Source organism: Erigeron canadensis, chromosome 2 (assembly GCF_010389155.1).
Source record: "Erigeron canadensis isolate Cc75 chromosome 2, C_canadensis_v1, whole genome shotgun sequence".
Classification (NCBI taxonomy): domain Eukaryota; kingdom Viridiplantae; phylum Streptophyta; class Magnoliopsida; order Asterales; family Asteraceae; genus Erigeron; species Erigeron canadensis.
Genome location: NC_057762.1, coordinates 8,648,788 through 8,671,476, shown reverse-complemented (window position 1 = coordinate 8,671,476; position 22,689 = coordinate 8,648,788). Strand labels below are relative to the sequence as shown.

The window sequence follows — 22,689 nt, the reverse complement described above, 5'->3', positions numbered from 1 at the left end:
ATAATAGCACAAATATTTCGATAGTTCATGTGAATGTAACACAGTTGATGGTTTGGTAAGATGAAAATGCATTAAAGATTAATTAATAAAGCATATGTAAATTCCAATTTCACTTCCAAAAGAAAAACAAGGTTACATTAATGACCCATCAATGAGAGAAGAAAATTGACTTACAACAATACATAGCACATGTAAAAAAAAAAAAAAAGGACATGTACAAAGATAGTGATAGATGAATAATAATATAAATTTCATAACTTGTATCACCTAGAAATACCCTAAAACAACAACAATTGATCCCATAGTAATTTTTTAGATGAACGGGGTGTTTTTGCATTTGATATGTAGAACAAGGCGGTTAATGGATGAATATGTAAAACATGTAAAGTTGGTCCCTTTATCATCTGTTAACCAGCCCTGTTTTACATATCAAAACCAAAAAAACTCATTCATCTAAAAAATTTCACCCATAAGCTAATCATTATTAGTGGAGCACGAACAACAGAACACGAACCTCACAATAGCCTTCACGGACCTTGCCAACACATTACCACGATCCGGAACATTTCTCTCAGTCATGTCTGCTTCTTTAAATGAAAGATACAAGAATATTGATATAGGGTCAATGTGTGTATATAGCAATCGATAGCAATGCATAGGATCTCTTTAGTCTTTATATAGATTACGATTAGTGATGTATATGTCCATATATATTTTCCGGTTATTTCTTATAAACTTCAGTGTGGTTTGTATGAATTTTTTTCTGTTTTGTATACGATGGTGTCATCAAATCAAAGTTCCTAGAAATTAGCTCAAAATTTATTGATTATACTTTTTGAAATGCATACAACATACACACACCTGGTAGTGTTTTTGCACATTTTTGCACCATACCTTCATCACACCTATGTTAGTTTCTATTGTTTTTTTTTGTAGAAGTTTCAATACAATGTGTTGGTATGAAAAGAAATCTTGGTTTAATTTCCAAATTTTGTGTAAACTATCATTCCCATTTTTAACTCTCTACCTCTAAAATACTTTTAATTTTCAACACATTCCTAACTCACGCACTAAATCTTTCCAATATATCCCTAAAATATTTAACACTCATATTTATCTAAACTATTTATCTCTTTTATTAATTAATTTACCACCTAATATCTCTATAGTATTTTTAATAAAGTTATTTACAAAAGATATATCCCTTAACCATAAAATAACTACATTACTATTTACGTTAATTACCTTTAGATTAATAACCATATCGTTATCAACACCGTCACTAGCACCACCCGTTGCCGCCACCGTCGACGCATTGCACGGGTACCTATCTCGTAAGAGATAAATATTGATTGCTACATTAATTACCAGCACTTTCCTGAAAGTATTTCACAGTTCAATGTAAGTTGCCTCAAAAATTAATTATCAACTTTTACTTTCGTGAACTACTACAACTATTCGATACACAAGCTGCAATCTGACTTTCGTGAGCTACAACTATTCGATACACAAGCTGCAAAAAATGTTATCAACTTTTACTCTTTTTTAGTAATGTTTGTGGGTAGATTAAATTCAATTAGTAATGATTTTTAGCATAGAGACCACTTCACCAATATCTTTTTTTTTTTTTTTTGGAACAACACCAGTCACCAATTAGGCTCTTTGTCTGATTGTCTATGCAATGGATACCGACTATCAATCGATTTCTATGTAAAGAATGAGACGACCAACTGTTTTCAAGCCAACCGTTCTTTATTTCCTTTTCGTACTTTTGGCCTCTTCTTATACATACTACTTCTTCCCCACTTCTTCCACTATCAACTTTCACTCTCCTAGAACACCCAAAAACACCCCCTTCTTATACAACCCTTTTCTTCTCACTTCTTACACTATTCATCCATTATTTTTTTATTCTATTTTTCTTTTTCACAAAATTAATAAAACACATATCTATACTACTATATAAAAATTATACCCCTATGTTGAAAAGTTTACAATTTTGGGACATGCAAAATTACCATTTTACCCTTAATTAATTAACTTACACAACCATTCCATAATCTTTTAAAAGATTTTCACTATCCCTAAAAATAAAACATCTTTGTATCAATTACCAACACCACTTGACGCCGACGCCACCACATCGCAACTAATGTCATCGCCGCTGCATTGCGCGGGTACTATGCTCGTTATTATTAAAACAAACACATTACATTTATTATAAAATTAAACATTACACTAAAAAACAGAAAGTAAATAAATTATAAAAAATGACATTATTAGGAAATAAAAAACTAGACATCAACGTTGACGGCCGTGTTCCGGGAGGTTCCAAACATTATCAATCAGAGCATTGCGGAGTTGATGGTGAGCCCTCCTATCGCGCAACTCCCCGTACATACGAAGCTACGTTGAACACCTTTCAGTCCACGTACGGGTTGGGAGGACAATATTAGCTATCAACTCTTCTTCAAACTTTGTAATTGCGCGCCTGTCATCTTCAACGATCATGTGCAGAATCACACAACATAACATGATACGTTTTATCTTGTTCACACTGTATGGCCGCGCATATTGTTCAATAATCTGCCAACGACCTTGAAAAACCCCAAATGCTCGCTCGACATCCTTTCTTGCAGCTTCTTGGTATCTTTAAAACATGGAGGTTTTCAGGTCCATCGGGCACTTGAATGACTTCACAAAAATAGCTCATTCTGGATAAATACCATCCGCTAGGTAATATCCCTTTTGAAATTGTTGGCCATTAACCGAAAACTCTAATTTAGGAGCCTTGTCTTGAAGGAAATCGTTGAACAAATCTGATTCGTTGAGGACGTTGATATCGTTGTTCGAACCAGCTGGACCAAAGTAAGCATGCCAGATCCACAAATCATATGAAGCAACCGCTTCAAGCATGATTGTTGGATGTCCTTTGTCGCCTCGGGTGTATTGCCCTTGCCATGCCACTAGACAGTTCCTCCAATCCCAATGCATACAATCTATGCTACCAAGCATACCCGAAAATCCATGAACCTTAGCATATTTAGCAGTTAACCATTCTATATCTGCTTCTGTTGGCCTTCTCAAGTACTCGTTGCGATACAAGTGTATGACACACTTGCGGAACTGAACAAAACAAGATCCACAAATCATATGAAGCAACCGCTTCAAGCATGATTGTTGGATGTCCCTTGTCGCCTCGGGTGTATTGCCCTTGCCATGCCACTAGACAGTTCCTCCAATCCCAATGCATACAATCTATGCTACCAAGCATACCCGAAAATCCATGAACCTTAGCATATTTAGCAGTTAACCATTCTATATCTGCTTCTGTTGGCCTTCTCAAGTACTCATTGCGATACAAGTGTATGACACACTTGCGGAACTGAACAAAACAAGATCCACAAATCATATGAAGCAACCGCTTCAAGCATGATTGTTGGATGTCTCTTGTCGCCTCGGGTGTACTCCCTTTGCCATGCCACTAGACAGTTCCTCCAACCCCAATGCATACAATCTATGCTACCAAACATACCCGAAAATCCATGAACCTTAGCATATTTAGCAGTTAACCATTCTATATCTGCCATTCTATATCTGCTTCTGTTGGCCTTCTCAAGTACTTGTTGCGATACAAGTGTAAGACACACGTGATCTTGTCGGATCACCCTTCTAGTAAACTTGGGTCTTGAAGAACTTGACGCTTCTTGGATTTGGTTTTATTCTTCGTCAAAGATAACGTTAAGACACGCGCCTATGGCTTTGGGATTAAAAACAACATTCATTTGCATAACAACATTATTGATTGATTCGTAATCGTCACTAGAGGATGATGATGATGAACTATACATTTTTTGTAGTAGTGTGTGATTGAATTATTGAAATGCTTTGAAAGTAATAAGAAATGGTATGTTTTAGATTGTTGTATTTTGAAATGGTAGTGTAAATGGGGTATAAATAGGAGGTTGAAAAATTAAAAAAAAAAACAAAAAACAAAAAATCACTAAACTAGCCGTTGGTAACCAATTTGAATACAAAATTCGTTTTTTTTTTTGGGAAAAATTCCATAAAAAGGGAACCTATTTACTCTAAATTCCTAATAAGGGGAATCTATTTACTTTTCATTTGTTAAAAGGATTTCTTTTTTAAAATTTTCCCAATAAAGTTAATATCGTTAATTTTTAACACTAGACTTCCGTTAATTGATAACGTGGCATCATCACCTTCACCAATATTTTTGCGGCGAAAATTCCGGTTACGAACCATGTTTAGAAAAATTTTCTAGGAAATGGCAATACATATGACACATAAATGAAACCAATACACAAATCAAAAATCAAAATCCCACCGATGCCAACCATGTCATCACCGCCAAACTCCTAAATCGTCGTAACCATAAGTGTGGCCTTCACACGTTCACCAACATATCATCACACATATTTGTATATACATATGAAAATAAATCTATATCTATGTTTAAAGCATAAGCACCTTCATCAATGTAATCTCAACTCAAAATCACCAATGTTTGACAATTTTCTCTTAGAAATTGTTTTTACATAAAAACACAAATCCTTATACTCAAACAACAAAACCTACAAATTCATCATTTTTCCAATCGATTAACAATCAATCAAAATCGAATTACAAGTGATGATGACTTACACTCACTGCAACTATGTAGATCTTCACTTTTTTCGGGTTTATGGTGGTGGTGACGATCGTTCGGTGAGAGAGAGAAAAAGGGTGTTTTGGGGTTTTTAAAAGATGGTTACTGATGGTAGTGACGAGATGTTTCAGGTGGTCCTCTAATGAGAGGGCAACGGCAGCGGTGGTGGAGAGAGGGTGTTGTTCTGTAGGGTTTTTAGAGGGAGAGAGGGAGAGTCGTTGTGGTGGTGGGTTGCCCAAGGAAAAGACTGCCACGGTGGTGGCAGGTGGCGGCTATGGTGTAGGAGCGTTGGTTGTTGCTTTCTAGTAAGAGCAAAGGCGATAAAGTGGAATAAGGTGGAGATGGTGATAGAGTGGTGGTTATCGACAATTTTCCGGCGATGATCCGACAACAGGTGGACGACCGGCATTGGTGTTGGCCGGATTCTTCAAGGGAGAGAGAGGTAATGTGTGTTTTGTTTGTTTGTATTGAGAGGGGTAGTGAAAAAGAAATTAGGGGACATCACTAGTCAGAGGTACAGGTGTTTTTTTTAACGACATAGCATGGTTATGTGATATTTTAACGTGACTAATGATTAAAATTAACAGTATTACCTTTATTGAGAAAATTTTGGAAATTAAATCCTTTTAATAGACGAAACCTAAATAGGTTCTCCTTATTAAGAATTTTGAGTAAAAATGTTATCTTTTTATGTGTTTTTTTTTTAAATAGTTTGCAACAGACGCCTCAAAAACGGTCCCCACAACTACCACAAGCCGCACGTCTACTTATGGGAGAAATGACAAGGACGTGACTTAGGACGCAACCGTGCTTATACCGTCTTTCCTCGGCTACGCGTCGGACGCCGGGAAACGCTGGTATAAGGATCGGCCTTATAGCTCTGATATGTCCATTTATATGTATATTCCCATATTGTTTCTAAGTCGTTTTAAGCTTAATTATGTGCAAGTTACATGTATATTCGATGCTTTGATGGTATTGTTAGTGGTTGCAGGCTTAGAACAGAGGAAATGGTTAGAAACAACTTTCGGATGACTAGAAGATGCATTAGGATGGTTCATGGACGCGTACGAGTGAAGACGGAATGAAAACTACAAGTTTTGGCTGAAAACAGAGCAGGTGCGTCGCACCTGGAAGGTTGGTGCGGAGCATTTTCTTCTCGGAAAGTTGGAAGATGTGAGAAAGCAGGGAGGTGCGGCGCACCAACCCTGTGGTGCGTCGCATATCGGGCAGAGGAATTTTTGAAAACAAGGCCAGGTGCGCCGCACCTGATGCTTGGTGCGCCGCACCTATAGGTCGGTTTGTGAAGACTTTTTGTAAACTCTATAAATACAAGACCAAAACCCTCCCATTCGATATACATTCACTTCTAGTCGATTTTAGGGTTCTTTGAGGCAATATTCAGCAGCTTTTTCGTCCACCAAGATCTAAGGGTTGCTCGTGAGTTTCAAGGCATTCAAACGTCGATTTTCATAGATTTTCATTCTCTTTCGCACTTTGGTACAAGATGTTTACTCTTTCTTTTACTATTTGTGACTTATTTATGATTATGTCTAGCTAAATAACTTCATCATCCACTGAGATGAAGTGACACCTTGAATAATGGTTGCATAATCTTTTGAATTCAAGTTGATTGTTAAACGTTTTGTCATAATCTTAATGTTTTGAGTTCTTATGCTCTTATCTACTGTTTTGTTGATAATGTATGAAAGATTTAGAGGTATCTAGGTTTAGGAGTACATTATTCTAGTCGATTGGGTACAATTGATAGGTGTTAACTTGTAGTAACAAGATAATAAACGACAATAGATAATAGAATTCAAGGTGTTAACGGTTTGGTAAAATCGATAGACAAGATTGTTTACAATAACAATACAAATTCGTCAATTTAGTAGGTCTTGATAGGGAAGGTGGTAACCGGAACTTAGGGGTCGAAAGATTGGTTAATGGGTCGGATAGGGTAATAAGCTAGGTGCGCAACTAGTGAGTTCTTTGTTCTACCTCGTTATAAAATCAACAAGTTGAATTGGTTTTAATATAGATGCAACCTAAATAATGTGTGTCATGGGTTTGAAGTGGATGATCTTTTAATTTTATTTGATATACGACAATTCTCTTTTCAATAAATTCTTCGGAATTTCTAACTCTTTCAATCAACTAACTTTTTAATATAAAAACAAAGATGACGTGATGTCTTTAAAAAACCAAACTCTTTTTAACTACTTAAACTCGCTAGCTCTTTGTAGTCTCCGTGGAACGAACCTTTACTTACTTTAATCTATATTGCATACGGACGAGTCCACTGCCTGATTGCGTGTGGTATTCGATTCAGAGTATTTTTAAGGATTTTAATTTAACTAGATTTTCACACATCAAGCTCCTTCCTTTTTTTTTTTTATAAAAAGTTTACTGTTATTCACAAAGGCCCACAACCACCAAAAGCCTAATGACTTAACCTCATGTAATAGTACATGTAATAGTACATGACTTCTATTTCTATACAAAAACTCAAAAAGCCTAAGGCTATGGGGAGTAAAGGTTCCAAGAACCCCCTTTTTGCTTCTTTTTGTGCCACGTGTAGTTCCATTAAAGTTTGGGGGTTCCCCATAACACCTAGTTATACAAATTTTTTTAATAAAAAAGGACCAAAAAGGGCCCAATAGGAAGGTAGTAAACTGCAAAGTGTGTGTGGTCCCAAGAAAAAGTAAGAAGAAAAGAGGCGTCCATAATCAAACGAGGAGGACATTTCTTTTGGCCGGAACGCCCCTGGGGGAGTTGTAGCTGGCGTTCCACGCGCTTTTTGGGCGTGCCACGGGGGATAAACGCCTTATTCCGTATGGCCTAATGACTTAACCTCATGTAATATTTTGTTAATACAAGTTATCCCATTGTCAAACGTCTTGTTGCGAGAATTTTATTTACACCAGCACGTGGTAAAAACAATACCTTGAAGCACCTCCTCCTTTCTTTTCCCAAGTCCCTATTGAGAGTGAAGCTCGAACACATCTGAGACGGAGAACATAAACAGAGGTTTAGCTTTACACAAGTTACTTATTTTTTTTGTCAAACTACTATAGAAACCTCGCTTATTTATAGCTCATTCCTATGCCAAAATTTACTCTCTTTCTTTCTTTTTGGAATAACTGTTGTGTGTAACCAACTTCTGCAACTAAACCAATCTTTTATTATACAAAACCACAGTTGTTCTAATAACTTATCGACCAATTACAACTTGATTTTTATGTTGATTTTTTTTTTCAATTTTGACTTTAATTTACATTTTTTTTCTTTTCCATTATAATTTTACACTTTTTATCCGATAATTTTAATATATTAAATAAATAATAATAGCTAATATATATTTGTTAGGACCAGTTTCGCTGAAAACTGGTCAGTTTCCAGTTGCATCTGGAGACCAGAGGATTTGTCCAGAAATATTAAATTCCAGTTGCAATGTACACTTATGCAATTGATGACTTCCTCCAGTTGAAGATCTGACCATACACCTAAAGACATTCCAGTTGAAGTCAAAGACATCAAATGGAAGATAGAGAATGTCCATGGCAGCGAAGCCCAGTGGCATTCTAACCAGATCAAGACTGGAGATCGATCAGTGTAAAGTAATTACAAACCTTTACACTGATTACGAGAAAGATCTTTTTGCTTTATGTGCATATTATCCCTGTCTAAAGTACAAAGTACATAAAGCAGGTTGGATAAAGTAAGTTTATGTCTTACTTTATCAAACATTTCTTAGGAATTACATCTACTTCCTTAAATGTTCTCAACCATATTTGTAAGACAAAGTTGACATCCCAATGTCAACCTTTGCTTATAAATAGAGGTCTTTGCACACACAAGAATCAACATTTGCATATTCAACTTTGCAATATTCTTGGTAAACTTGTGCAATATTCTCTCAATCGCTAAAAGGAACATTTCATAACTCTAAGTGTTTCGATTGTTTAGGAGAATTTCTAAGTGTTAGATCAATTGTATTTCATAGGTTGTTAGGATATTTACATTCGTATATTATCTTGGTTCCGAAACAACCTTGTATTTCATTTAAGATTAATAAATAAAATACACTTAAAAAATACACATTGCCTCACCATCTTACTTTACCAGTTATTTATATTATCACATTGTCTTTACTTATTTATACTTGTCACCTTAAATAAGTAACTCGCCAGATTACCTGGTATACTACACATTGCAACTGGTCACGTCCAGATACAGTGTGTGTATTGCAAAGACTCTCACCATTGTATCGCTAAGTATGTCATAATTTACAACTTTGATGGACATATTATATTTTGTAATATTCAAATATCACTTAGCATGTCACAGTAAACAACTTCGATGTACATATTTATATAAATCATTTCAGTATAAAATTCAAATTGTTATATATAGATCAATTCTTTTATTATTCAGAATAGTATACTAAATTTTAAAGTATAACATCTAATATTAATAATGTCGTAACACGGGCCTAAAATATAGTATCTATACTATTTTATATAGATTTCATGCTATCCGTTGAAAAGTTACATAAGTTGGAGATGTGTATATTGTTCTTATGCCAATTAATTATCTTTACTCTATTTTATCTTAACATTGATTTCATTTACAACCATCATACCGCCGTCTCCACGGTCGTTGTAGTACCGTCTAGTGTATATATTATATCCACACACATATAAACAAACAACCGATACAACATTCTGTATTGAACAATATAAGGAAATAATCAAAGATTTATCTAACCTATAAATATTACCGTTTTTTCTCCTAATGTACTCTTTAATAAAAGCTTGAAAACCCCAGAATGCAAACATAGAATACGACAAATTCTCTCTCCCACTTTATTTTTCACTCTCTTGTTTATAGTCCTCTTTTCCCCCACAACAATAACGCCCCCCTAATTCAATTCCTCCGTGAGGGTAAACCGACGGAAAAACATACATTTACTCATAATCACTACCGCCATTAAACTATCTAACAACTGTCGCTAGCCGCATTAATGGGCTCCTGACAGTCACTACAAACAATATTGCATTTGTTCACACTTTTAGGTGAGTGTGAACAAATTAAAAATTTTGTTACGCTTTTTAGTGTGTAGAAATATATTGAATTAAAAGTGTATGGAAATTTCTATACACTAAAAAGTGTGTAGAATAAAAGTTCACACTTTTTAGTGTGAACTTTCATAATTATTTTGTTACACATCATTTGTTCACGGTAATTTTTTTAGTTACCGTGGATAAATGGGGTGTGACAAAATAATTATGAAAGTTCATATTAAAAAGTGTGAACTTTTATTTCAAACACTTTTTAGTGTGAAGAAATTTTCACACACTTTTAATTCAATATATTTTTACACATTATAAAAGGTGACCAAATTTTTAATTTGTTCACACTCACCTAAAAATGTAAATAAATGCAATATAATTTGTAGTGAGTCCATTTTCTACCAGGGAATTAATTTTATTTTATTTTTATTTTTTTTAAATGAATGGACAGTGGGAAAGATAAAGAATTGACACTTGGCAAAGAGGCACAACAAACAAGAAGCGAGTATTCGTGGGAACCAACAAAGTTCGTTATATAGCTAATACTCCTAGCTAGTATTGTAATTTTGGTTGTTTCATTTGACCGCCACCCTTTTTGCCTAATGCATGATATCCATTCTCTGGCCCCATTCTAATTACTTGCTTCCACTTTTCACTCTAATCAATAAATTGATAATTACTACTTTTGGACTTATACGACCTGCTGTATATATTAATTGTACATTTATATGTAGTTAGAGAATTACTCGTAAATGTTTATAGTTACCTAGTTGAAGATTACAAATTAATGGTGCTCGGTAAAACAAATGGTAACCAATAAAAATTAGCCATTTGTAAGTGTAAATTACGGAGTATTATATTAGTAGTATTATATAGTTAGTTTTGGTTTCCAATTTATCATTATTGTTAAATTAAATACTTGAGATTAGCTAGTGTGTCCCAAACTGGAAGAATTATACGAGTATATGCACAATTATACATTTTACGTACGTAACACGATTTGGACAAGATAACAAGTTACTTACAACAATTAACAAAATTCAACTAAGCTACACAAAATTCAACTAACAAAATTAACAAAACCGAAAAAACCGAAACCGAAAAAACCAAAAACCGAACGAAATCCATTGGTTTGGTTTTTGTTTTCCAAAAACCAAATAGATCGGTTCGGTTTTCGGTTTCATATGTCAAAAAACCGATCAAAAACCAAACCGAACCGAACCCATTATATTTTAATTTATTTTATATTTATATCATATTACATTTATATTTATTACTTATAATTTGTAAATATGTTAATATATCTAAACTTTTTGTCTTTTTAGTGTACAAATCTATATAAATTATATGTTTTAGATGAAAACGTATCAATTCGTTGTATAAAAGTTATATCAATTTTAACACCTAAAAAGTATAATTAGTTACTAAAAACCATATCTATATTTTAGTTTCTATATCATAGTTTTTGTTAACAATTGAAAATTAAATATATAACATCATAAACAAAAAAGTAAATTTAAAAAAAAAAAAAAATACCGAACAAAAACCGAAACCGATCCAAACCGAACCAAAAAACCGAAAAAATCGAACCGAACAAAAACCGAATCCAACGGTTTTGATTTTCTGAAAACCGAATTGATCAGTTCGGAGGTCGGTTTTAGCCAAAAACTGATCCAAACCGACCCATACTCACCCCTACTATACATAGTTCAATTTGCATTAAATTTATTTAAAAGTTATTGATAGAAAATAGGAAGATCGAGCTTTAATTTTTATTTTTATTTTTTAAAAAAGAATGTAAAATAAAATAATACGGCATATATATTTCTAACTCTTTTTTTTTCCGAATATTTAGTTGGTACACGACATCACGGAAACCTCACCGTATAATGGTGAAGTCTTGCACGTACCCTAGACAACGAGATGTTGACTATAAAGCTTTACAAGTATTCGGAGGAAAAAATCCCTAAGACTTGCTATCCTTAAGGATCGAAGTCAAGACCTTAGATAAAACCTGGGAGTATTTCTGACCAGTTGAACTAGTCATCATTGACTTATTTCTAACTCAATAGGATATAGGCATATATGCATGCCCGTGAGAGAGAGGGATTCTCGAAGATAGCACATATTTTACAAATTAACATGCATGCTCCCTATCGCCAAACGATAGTATTTTAGAGAGAAAAGAAAATAAAAAAGAATAATATATATAAAAAAAAATGGAACATGTAGGAGGAGAAGGTTTCCATGGCTTCCATAAGCTCCCCATCCACCCTACATCTGGTACATACATACGTACTACTGTATATAAAATTGACCGAACAGAAATAGTAGTAACGACAAGTCTTATTATTTGCAATAATGCATGTTAATTAATTTAGTACTTCTTTTCTCTTTTGTTCTATCTTCTTATTCCTGGACAGTGGGCTTGCTTGCTTGAACTTTAATTTGTGCATGTACGTAAATTTTACGATCATTAATTAAATAGGGGGGCTAATTAATTAGTAACTAGATCCCCTTGAGTGTTTTGTATGCATGCCAACTAATTAGTTCTTGCGATGATTTTCTGCGTTTATATATACTACTAGCTTTTTCTGCGTTTTTATGACAACAAGGATACCCAATCCATTCAAATTAAGATATATTGGCGGTCATACCTCTCAACAGTTTTTAAATCTTGCTTGTTACATTGGTGAAGTGAGTTTTCTAAATCTTGGGCTGGATACACAATTTCTATCCATAATTTCTAAATCTTGAGGTTTGACTTTAACTTTCATTATTATATTAATTTGAAGTTATTATAAAGTAATTGTTGATCAATGACTGCGTGATTGAGTTATATTATTCTGTTAAATCCGAGTGAAATGTGTTTTGTGGCCTTTTGGAGAAAAATATAACATATATATAGTTGTAGAAAAATAACATAGATATCTTTTAAGGAAACTAATGTAGTCGTTATTTGGTTGGTGTTTGTTGTTATTTATGAATGAGCTAAGCTACTAAAATGATTTTTGACAATATAATGGATGCAAAAATCAGATATGAAGATCAAACTACCAGAAATGCAGGCTACCAACAATAACAACAACTCATCAACTACAGATGACAATAATAATGAGTGCACTGTCCGAGAACAAGACCGCTTCATGCCGATAGCAAATGTGATCCGAATCATGAGAAAGATCCTCCCGCCTCACGCCAAAATCTCAGACGACGCCAAAGAGACAATCCAAGAATGTGTTTCAGAGTACATTAGCTTTGTGACAGGTGAAGCTAATGACCGATGCCAGCGTGAGCAGAGGAAGACCATCACAGCTGAAGATGTTCTCTGGGCTATGAACAAATTGGGTTTTGATGATTACATAGAGCCGTTAACTGTGTATCTCCATCGTTTCAGGGAGTTTGATGGCGGTGAACGTGGGTCTGTAAGGGGCGAGCCGCTTGTGAAGAGGATTAATTCTGATCATGCAGCTGGCCCATTTGGTGGTATGCCTCCTTTTGTGCCTGCTTTTCATATGGGTCATCATCATAATGGCTTCTTTAGTCCAGCTGGCATCGGCGGTTTCTTGAAAGACCCGTCAACTGCTGGACCTTCTGGGCCTGCTGCTGCTGCTGCTGCAATTGCTACTTTCGAGCCATACGAGCAGTGTAAGGAGTAACGGGCGAAAGGGCATAAGTATCACAAGGAAGTAGGTTTGTTTTATTTGTCTTTTCTTTGTTTACATTTTCGAGACAATGCATGTGTAAAACATGTAGCATCTGCATTTCTGCTTAATCAACATCTATGATTTTCGACCGTAATTTGTAAGATGATATAATGAATCGGCAAATAACCTGCAATGATCGAGCATTGTATTTGCATTACAAACTGAAACATATTCCAAAATTTAGGCATTAAACATCAACAATTGTCGAGTTTAAAAGCATACATACTTACATTACCTAGAGATACCCCAAAACAGAATAACAGAGTTCACCCAGAGGCTAAACATTTGATGTTACTTGTATATTTATTAAACCTATAAGGATTGGATTGGCTATTTGTATATATGAACTTTGTTTTGAACATATAAATTCATTTTATAACATTCATTTAGTGCGACAACGGTAAAAGATCGAATTAGGTTCAAATGTTCACCAAGATGATCTTGAAAATTCAATCTGCCCGGCCCAAATGAAGCAGGAAATTAAAGAATGAGGCAACTGTTAGCCTGGTCAATTGCTTCATTCTACAAATTAAAAAAGATGGAACAATTCTTCTGATGAATATCAGCAGAAATGATAGGAATGGCCGATTATTATTTGTTATTCCAACACATAACCTGCTACATATATATATAAAAATGCTTGTAACATACACGATGGTATCATAAGATGCTTATGTATTTGCAGATAGCAATTTCACTTTCAAACGAATACAATAATGAACCGTTACAACATTAAGATTGTTAGCTTTTATATTTGTTAGTACGTGTTTTGTAAATATAGATTAGCAATGTCCTTGTTATTTAGCTTGTTTAGATGAAGGGTTTATCATGTAATTCACTATGTACTTGCTTGTAATTATGAAGGGGGTTTAAGTGCAATTTATATGACTATATAAACCCCCCAAATGTAATGAAAAACCAACCTTTTGCCCAATTAATTATTCATTGTTCTAATACCTACATTCTCTCCAATACCTACTTTCCCTAATAGAAGCTTTAATACCTACTTTTCTTAATAGAAGTTTTAATACCTACTTTCCCTAATAGAAGCTTTAATACCTACTTTCCCTAATAGAAGCTTTAATACCTACTTTCCCTAATAGAAGCTTTAATACCTACTTTCCCTAATAGAAGCTTTAATACCTACTTTCCCTAATAGAAGCTTTAATACCTACTTTCCCTAATAGAAGCTTTAATACCTTCTTTCTTACTCAAATACCTATTTTACACTTGGTATCAGAGCAAAATCACAACGTGTGAGAGATCCATAGCTTGATTTTGTTCATCCTTGTGCTAACTTGTGTTTTTATTTCCTTTCCGAAATTCTCAATCTTTTCCCCTTTACCATGTTAAAGTATTCGAATTTCTTGTGTTAATCCACTCAATATCATCCCAAGATGTCACCCATAAAGTATCAATTCTTATCTCTGATACCAATTGTAATTTAAAGATTTGTTCTTTATTGTTGTTAAATCAAGTGTGTGAAAAAGTGTGTTTGTTTGTGTGATTGGAGAAAACCGGTATTATAACTAGAATTAGATTTTGTTATATGTAAAGTGTTGATTACAAATGGGGGTGGAAGGGGATATTTATACATTCCACTAATTAACATTAACACCCCTTCCACTAATATAATTTTACAATTAAACACCATAAATTATAAAGCTAACAAAGATGTGTACAAAGAAACTGGAAACTGAGATATGGATAATACTAATTTCACATGATGTTTCATCTAAAAATACCATTCAGAGGCTAGTCATTTTCACTGGAGCACGAACGACATAACACGAAGTTCACCACAGCCTTCACAGACCTTGACAGCACATTACCACGAGCAGGAACGTTTCTCTGGGCTACCGTCATATTTTCTGCTTTGTATAAGAACTTAAGGATATAAGACTATTGATATATTACCAAATGTGCGTGTGTATATGGTAGCGTTGAGGCTCCTTAAATAGATCATGAATAATTTGTTCATATTTTCTTGTTAATTACCTTTAAATTCAGCGTGGTTTGCATTTTCTTTGCTATTAGCTCTGTTTTCACATAGTTTCTTACATTATGCTCTTTTGTGAATTGTATTGCAAAGAAACACACACCTGGTGTTGCTTGTGCACATTTTTGCCGAATCTTCATCACACCCATGTTAGTTTCCAATGGTTTTTGTTGAAGTTTCTAAAATAGTTAATAGTGCTTTGGTATGAAAAGGAAAATAATATCAAAATTCCCATTCTCTTTTTCTTATTGCCATAATTATTTGGTTTCTAGATCTTGTATCTATTGTTTTTTAGGGAATCTGATACTATCAACCTATGTAATAATAATCAAAATGTGAAGGTTTAGGGTGCCTTTGGTTAGTATTAACCACGCTCTCCAGTCGCCTTTGTGATTTCATATACTATTCCCCAGAGCGATAGCCTAAGCCGAAAAGAGAGTAGAAAATGTTTTTTAGTTTTTTCAATATTTAATTTTTTATAAAATGAAACAAGTTTTCGATTTACAAGAAACAAAAAAAAATTTGAAAACGTGTTTTCATTAGAAAATGTTATTTTCATTTTTTATTTTTCATTAGAAAACAAGTTGGAAATGTGAGAGAAAAGTAAAGGAGAGATGGAAATTGAAAAATGAAAAACAATAAAAAAATGTTTTTAAGTTTTTTTTTAAAAAGTAAAAAACCGTTGTTTCTCATAAGAAATTTTTTTGGAAAACTAAGATTAGATCGCGTTTTTTGTTTTCCATGTTTTATTAGAAAACAAAAGGTGTTTTTCGCAATCAAACGCACCGTTAAATCTCTCAAGTTCAAAATCAACAAATACTAATAATATGGTTCCTCTTATTTTTAACTCAAGAATAAGTTACTATCTATTTTAGAAAAGGCAATTGAATAAGAGAAAAAAGACTGGTAAAACTGTAAGATCCTACAGTAATTAAACACTACGGTGCACGGGAAAAAAAAAATCCTGTTATAAAACGATTTTCTGTGCATATGTTCCAGAAAAACTACAAATCATGAGTTCTTCAGTTAGCAGCAGAAACACCATCACTATACCTGCTTCATTATCCCTGTCAGTAAAATGATACACCAAAAGTTGAAGTTTAAGTCACAGTCATCCCACCTCCAGAGTTTTACAGACATTTGCCAAGAAAAGAAAAGAAAAGAAAAAAAGCTAATGCACCATCTGTTCAGGGTAACATAAGAAGTATTCATGCGACGTTTTTGGCTTCACTTTACAGCTACCTACGACCCCTTTCACACCCAAAACCAGCTTAAAAAGTGTACAAACCTAACTATGGCCCTGATCACTGATGTAATGTACTACCTAGGAAAAGACTCCCCATTCCACGCGCTGCCACAAATACTTGTACATCCATTCTACTAACATTTAGTATGTTTCATATGATATTCCTAAGTGTATCCAAGTTGATAGTCTCCTCGTGGCTTAGTGTTTTGGCAGCAGTTACAAGCATGTCAAGTCCACCACCAGAATTGGTTATATTTTCACTTCCATTCACCACACCCACTGCTTCCTGTTCTGCCTGCTCCGATTCATCCTCTACTTTCACTTTCTTTTGCATATTCTCATACGCCCTTTTCATTGTTCTTATTCGCTTCAGTTCCCTGTCACATTTTCCACAAAACCAACTACCAGTTGGAATAGAATGAAGTTGTGGGGTTGTACAGTAGATATGAAACGCTTGATCACACCCATCACACAGAACAATCTGATCATCATCTTTGTCCACAAGGCAACGTCTACATAGACAAGACGGGCAGTACCAACAAGGACCGGAGACACCCAACTGCCTGTAGGTTAAGCAATTGTAGTGATAGAACTTGTGAGGGCATAAAGAATGCCCACATGTTCTAAAATTGTCTCCAGAATTCACCTCGGTTTTGCAAATAAAACAAATCTTAGGCCCTGGACTTTCATCAATCACATCATGCAAGTCTGCTAAAACCCCATTTGGTACATCTTGTGACTTGTCGATTCTCGGAGCCCCGGCAGAAGCAGCTTTTAGCTTCTCACAGGCAACACAGTTATCATGAGGTGATCCCATTCCGTTTGAGACACAGCTGGCACAATACCAACTTTTGGGTGGAATTTGTGTACCTGTAAGTTCTGTACAGGAGATGTGGTATATCTCTTCACATGAATCACATACTAAACAGTTTCTGACATCGGCTTTTTTTCTACACTCCCGGCAGTTGGAGGCACTGTTTGCTTCTGTTGCCCTTGGTTTCCTAACAAACTGTTGCAGATATGTTAAACATGTTAAATAAGAAAAGATATGTCGGCATTCAATCTTATAAATTTTCTTATATGAAGGTGGCAAAACAGGTGGGTTGGGTAATACATCAAATTGGGTTTGGGTCAATACAGTTGTAAGACAGCTCGTATTCAAAACTCCCTGTCCAACTTTTTGACTTCATGGATAAACGTTTAGTAAGTATAAAGAAAAAAAACAAGAATATATATCTTGTTTGCATAAAGCCATAGACAGGTTTAGAAGGTTGAAAGAGTTGATTTCATAATTTGTGAAACTTTCACCCCGATTTACCTGTTCAACATGTAAATGACCATTTCATTTGTCGTTAAGTTTCTAAATCTTATACAATTTGACCAGTTGGAGATAATACAAATTTATAAACCTAAAATATCCCATTGTTTTTAGTTCATGATACCTGTTCATAATGATCCCTAGATTTATCAAAAAGACTCTTAGCAATTGTAACCGCCTCATTGCCAAAATGTTGAAGCCTTGTCCATACCTATCCAAAATTGGTGAAATTGGAAAAATCAGTTAACAGAATAAACTCGGTCCCCTTTAAATAACAATATGTAGTGCGTTGATACGTACATCATGAATGTAACTAGCAAATGCGAATAAAGATGATATAGAACAAAATCCACTCTATAGTGATAGTGCGTGATTACATAGCTCATATTTCATTTATTCTGGCTACATTGCTACAATAAATATTATTTATATTATGAAGATGACAGGTGGCAGAACTATGTTTTCCCAAATATCAAACTGTACCCCGACTACTAGACACTTGAAACAAAATATAAGCATGTTTTCCTACCAACACAACTAAAGACCAAAAATAAGGAGCATGCGAAAACCCTAATCTAAGAGATTCTAAACAATTGATAGAAAAAGCCTTAACCGGCAATGAACACCCTCGATACACACATCACACAGACCTGCAATAACATCTATGATACGCCTAACTAATCTAACTCAAAAATTCATATCTTAAACAAAGGGAGAAATCTTGAATAGGTTCCATCTCTCTAGCTTGACTAACACATATATGGCTTTAAAATAATAGGCGCAAAAAGGATTGACATCCTGATGGAACAAAGAACCAATGCAAGTCAGAGTCAGACAAAGATATGCAGTGTAGAAGAGAAGACAATCATGATCATGTGGTCAGACAAAATTTCGATGCTTTGCAATTTGTAAGGTTTCTATGAGGGCTTATTCAAACTACAGTGCTTGTTAGATCATCAAATGTTATCAGCAAATATCACAGAAACTATGACCAGTAAATCAGATAATTTAATAGACAGTGAAAGTTTGAAAAAAAAAAAAAAACCTGCTGGACATCTTTAAGGTAAAGCATTGGTGCAGTTTCATAAGCTCCATCTTTTATCTTCAAACTTATAGCGTTAACTCCCAAAATTTGGTTAACATCAACTACACCAAAAGTATCGAGAATTAGACCACGTAACTCAGAGAATTTGTCCGAGTTTAGAATATCAGAGAATGCTTGTTCACACGACTCAGTTATTGTAGAATCTTCTGATTGTTTTATCATTTCACTAGATACGAAATGAGAAACTTTAGCATGACTATGTATTTGGTTGTCACTTCTTTTGACGCTATCTAGGGATTCCTGCACAAGAAAAAACTTATATGAATCTAAGGAACCAAAAAATACATATAGAGACCAATATTCTTATACAAAATATTTTACCTTTACTAGAGGTGAAAAACCACCTTCTGGATAATCCATAGCAGTGTTTAGGATGCATTCCCCATCACCATTGTCATGCCCATTTTGTGACTGATAAGTCTGCTGTGAGACAATCTTTTCACCATGCTTATGAGAACATTCACCTTGCCGAACAGGAGAAACATCAAAATCCAACCTGCCAACACTTTGATCTGCAGTACTACCATCACCAGCATTTATCTGCAAAAAAAACAGACTGATCCAGGTCAAAAGATAAGATCAGCAAGAAACATATCTCCTTACATGAGACAGGTCAAATACAATTGCAGACCATTTATAATATTCACTTTTATGATCCAAGAGTAATTTGCTTTTAAAGAAGCTTGGAATTTCCAGCCACACAAATGACCCTGAAGTACAGATGCATGTTTTTGAACGCATAATTATGCACAAAATCAAGGCTATATGCATTTCATAACAATCATCTAACACTAAGAAATATCCTATCTAGTTAGTTCGGATGATTTGATTCTATCATTTGTATAGTTATAGACTTCAAGACTAAGTGGCTTCACTGACAGAAGGATAATACTTCCAAGTATACTTATTACTTACCAAAACATACCTCCCCTAATCCTAACAATATTCCGATTATAGTCAACTAAGTGATACCCAAAGATATTTACTGCGATGCATAATACTACAGTTAAAATATTAAGATTCTAGAGAGCTGAGAGCGACCCCAAATGGTTGAATTCCCAATTGTAAACAGAGAGGAAAGCTACTGAGCCCTTCAATATTGTTGTATCCTGGTTAGTAGTTAGTTAGTTACTACAATGAATATTAACCAAGTGATCTGCACAAAGAAGTATGGGCAAACATAAAAGGTACTAAAATCCTAACTCTTTGCAAACTTTATTTACTTGAATCATTAGGTAGTATGGGTGGTTTCATTTGAGACCAAAATATATCATGAGAACAAAAGAACGCTAAAATACTGTCACAGGCGTCCTATTCTTCACATGAGAAGAAATACGAAAGATGCATGCTATATTGTTCACCTGTGAAGAAAAATTCAGATATTTATACGAAACAGTTTCAATCTATGCCTTATATATTTTCCAAACTATGGCTCAAAAAGGTTTTGTCATTCTCAAACTTTATATGGTTCTTATATGAACCCTTTTCTTCACATGTGGATACGTGTTTGATTCCTATGTATAAAAACTCATAAAATAAACAAAATTATGTAGCAGCTTCACACGTAAAATGAAAACTGCATGTATATACAATTCAAAATAACCCTTAACTTCTTTCAATTTACGGCCCAAAAGGGGTTCTTTTGCTCTCAAGTTTTTGTGCTTCTCATACGAAAATTTTCTTCACATATGTCACATTAATCTCCTATTAACAGATTCAATACAAACCTTATACTATTCAATCAACGGGTCAAAAAAGGTTGTTTTGTTCCCACTAACTATATGGTTCTCAAATCAACCTTCCCTCTAAGTACCAATTAATCATCTTTAGCACTCCAAATCACGAAAACTAAACTACAGTCGAACACATACATACATATATACATATACCAACATCAAATCATCAAAGAAAACACAAAACCAAGATTTAATAAAACAAAAAAAAATTATATATTTTTAAAAGTATAGTATACCTTATCATTAAACTCCATCTTGATGAATTCATCATCATCCGAATTAGACGTTTTTCGACGTTTCCGCCTTGTATATCTTCTTATCCCATCTGCAGAACTGCCCTCACCAAAACTACTACTACTGCCATTATACAAAGACAGCATCCCATCACTATCTTTTGCTTCACTTTTTGTAAAATCAAACCCATTTATTGCCTTTTCCTCATCAGCCATCATATCTTTTTTCAAGATTCCAGTACCCCACAAAACTTTAGAGAAAACCCTAATAGAATATCAAGTAAAGTTTATTGCTTTTAATGATAATAAGAGATATTTTTATTGATTTGAAAGTATGGTTTATATTTTTAGCCCTAGATAATATGAATGGGGGAGAAAGGGGGGAGGGGTGGAATTTTTAGTGTGTTTAAAATTTTGAAAGAGATGATGATGTTAGTGGGGGATTGTCTTTGTGTTTAAGGACAGTTGGAATACTTCGAAGTTATCCTCGGTCGATAAATCTTTTTTTCCTTCACACTTTTATCAACTCATTTTCTCAAAAATTTATTTCTATGGACTCATTTTTTTCCAATTTTTTCGAGACATCCTATTTGAAAGGGTGTCTAGGATCGTTAGTTGTTCAACCTCTTTTTTTTTTTCTTTTTCTTAAAAATACTTATTAGACTTAAATCTCCCATAAAACGTTTGTTTTTAGTTTACCCAATAAAAAAATATATTAACGTTTGAGTAAAATGTATTAATTTTTGTAAACGGATATGTATTTTTTTAACTTGTCTAACAACCATTGTACTTCGTTGAAAAATTTCAAGATTACGGTCGATTTTTTTTCTCTTTTGGGATTTCTTTTCTTTAAGGTAAATATAACACATATAATATATAATATAGAGAAATTATATGTTATCCTAACATTAACATAAATATTCTCTTAAAACCATAAGATTGGGACACGTAAATTACACTAATTTTTTTTTTAATCTTATCCCTTACCACTTGTCATCATCTTATAATTGGATTTTAATAACTTTACTAATAAAGTTAATATTAGCCCATTAGATTAAATCAAAAGCTATGATTATACCATAATTTTCTCTTTTTAGTTAATTGATTTAATTTATTTCAAATATTCTCTTTTGATTTACAAAGGATTTTTGTAAACATTTTGAAAATATCATTTTTATTCATTTTTTTTCCTTATCATTTCAGTAAAATAAAATGAAAACAATCAAAGATTTAAAAAATCATTATTTTATTAAAAGTATTATTAATATGTTAAGTAAAAATGTTTAAATCTTTTATTATACTAAAACACAGTTGCTCTAATAATTTATTGACCAATTACATCTCCTGATTTCATCAAATTTTCAATTTTGACTTTTATTGACTTTTTTATTATATAAATAAAAATATAAAGATATACAAATGTCGACCATTAGTTTATTAAAAGTTAAAATCCTTAAGATAAACATTATTTTATTAGAAAATATTAAAAATAAAAAATTGATAGCTATTCTTTACACAATATTAAATTATATAAATATACATTATATTAATTTTTTTAATACAAAACAACTACTATCCCGAACACAACACAAATCACGTAA

The 22,689-nt window shown here is 33.7% G+C and overlaps 2 protein-coding genes across 2 annotated transcripts; one reads left to right on the top strand and one right to left on the bottom strand.

The window, feature by feature from the left end:
- The first annotated feature begins 11,963 nt into the window (after positions 1-11,963).
- On the top strand, positions 11,964-13,403 carry LOC122587649 (nuclear transcription factor Y subunit B-3-like). Its single transcript, XM_043759819.1, has 2 exons — positions 11,964-12,027; positions 12,769-13,403. Exons 1-2 carry the CDS (start codon positions 11,964-11,966, stop codon positions 13,401-13,403), a joined length of 699 nt encoding a protein of 232 aa, XP_043615754.1.
- Positions 13,404-16,396: 2,993 nt separating this feature from the next.
- On the bottom strand, positions 16,397-21,561 carry LOC122589856 (PHD finger protein EHD3). Its single transcript, XM_043762175.1, has 5 exons — positions 21,092-21,561; positions 19,441-19,659; positions 19,060-19,359; positions 18,139-18,225; positions 16,397-17,705 (listed from the first exon to the last, which is right to left on the bottom strand). The coding sequence occupies exons 1-5, from the start codon at positions 21,305-21,307 to the stop codon at positions 16,848-16,850; spliced, it is 1,680 nt and encodes a 559-aa protein (XP_043618110.1). The 5' UTR covers positions 21,308-21,561; the 3' UTR covers positions 16,397-16,847.
- Between the last annotated feature and the right edge of the window lie 1,128 nt (positions 21,562-22,689).

Bases quoted from the DNA above. Each gene is read 5' to 3' on its own strand.
- LOC122589856 (XM_043762175.1), bottom strand. From the start codon at position 21,307: ATGATGGCTGATGAGGAAAAGGCAATAAATGGGTTTGATTTTACAAAA. The intron at 19,660-21,091 runs GTATACTATACT...TTTTTTTTGCAG, and splicing joins AGATGGAGTTTAATGATAAG to ATAAATGCTGGTGATGGTAG. The intron at 19,360-19,440 runs GTAAAATATTTT...TTTCTTGTGCAG, and splicing joins GTTTTTCACCTCTAGTAAAG to GAATCCCTAGATAGCGTCAA.
- LOC122587649 (XM_043759819.1), top strand. From the start codon at position 11,964: ATGGAACATGTAGGAGGAGAAGGTTTCCATGGCTTCCATAAGCTCCCC. The intron at 12,028-12,768 runs GTACATACATAC...TGACAATATAAT, and splicing joins CCCCATCCACCCTACATCTG to GGATGCAAAAATCAGATATG.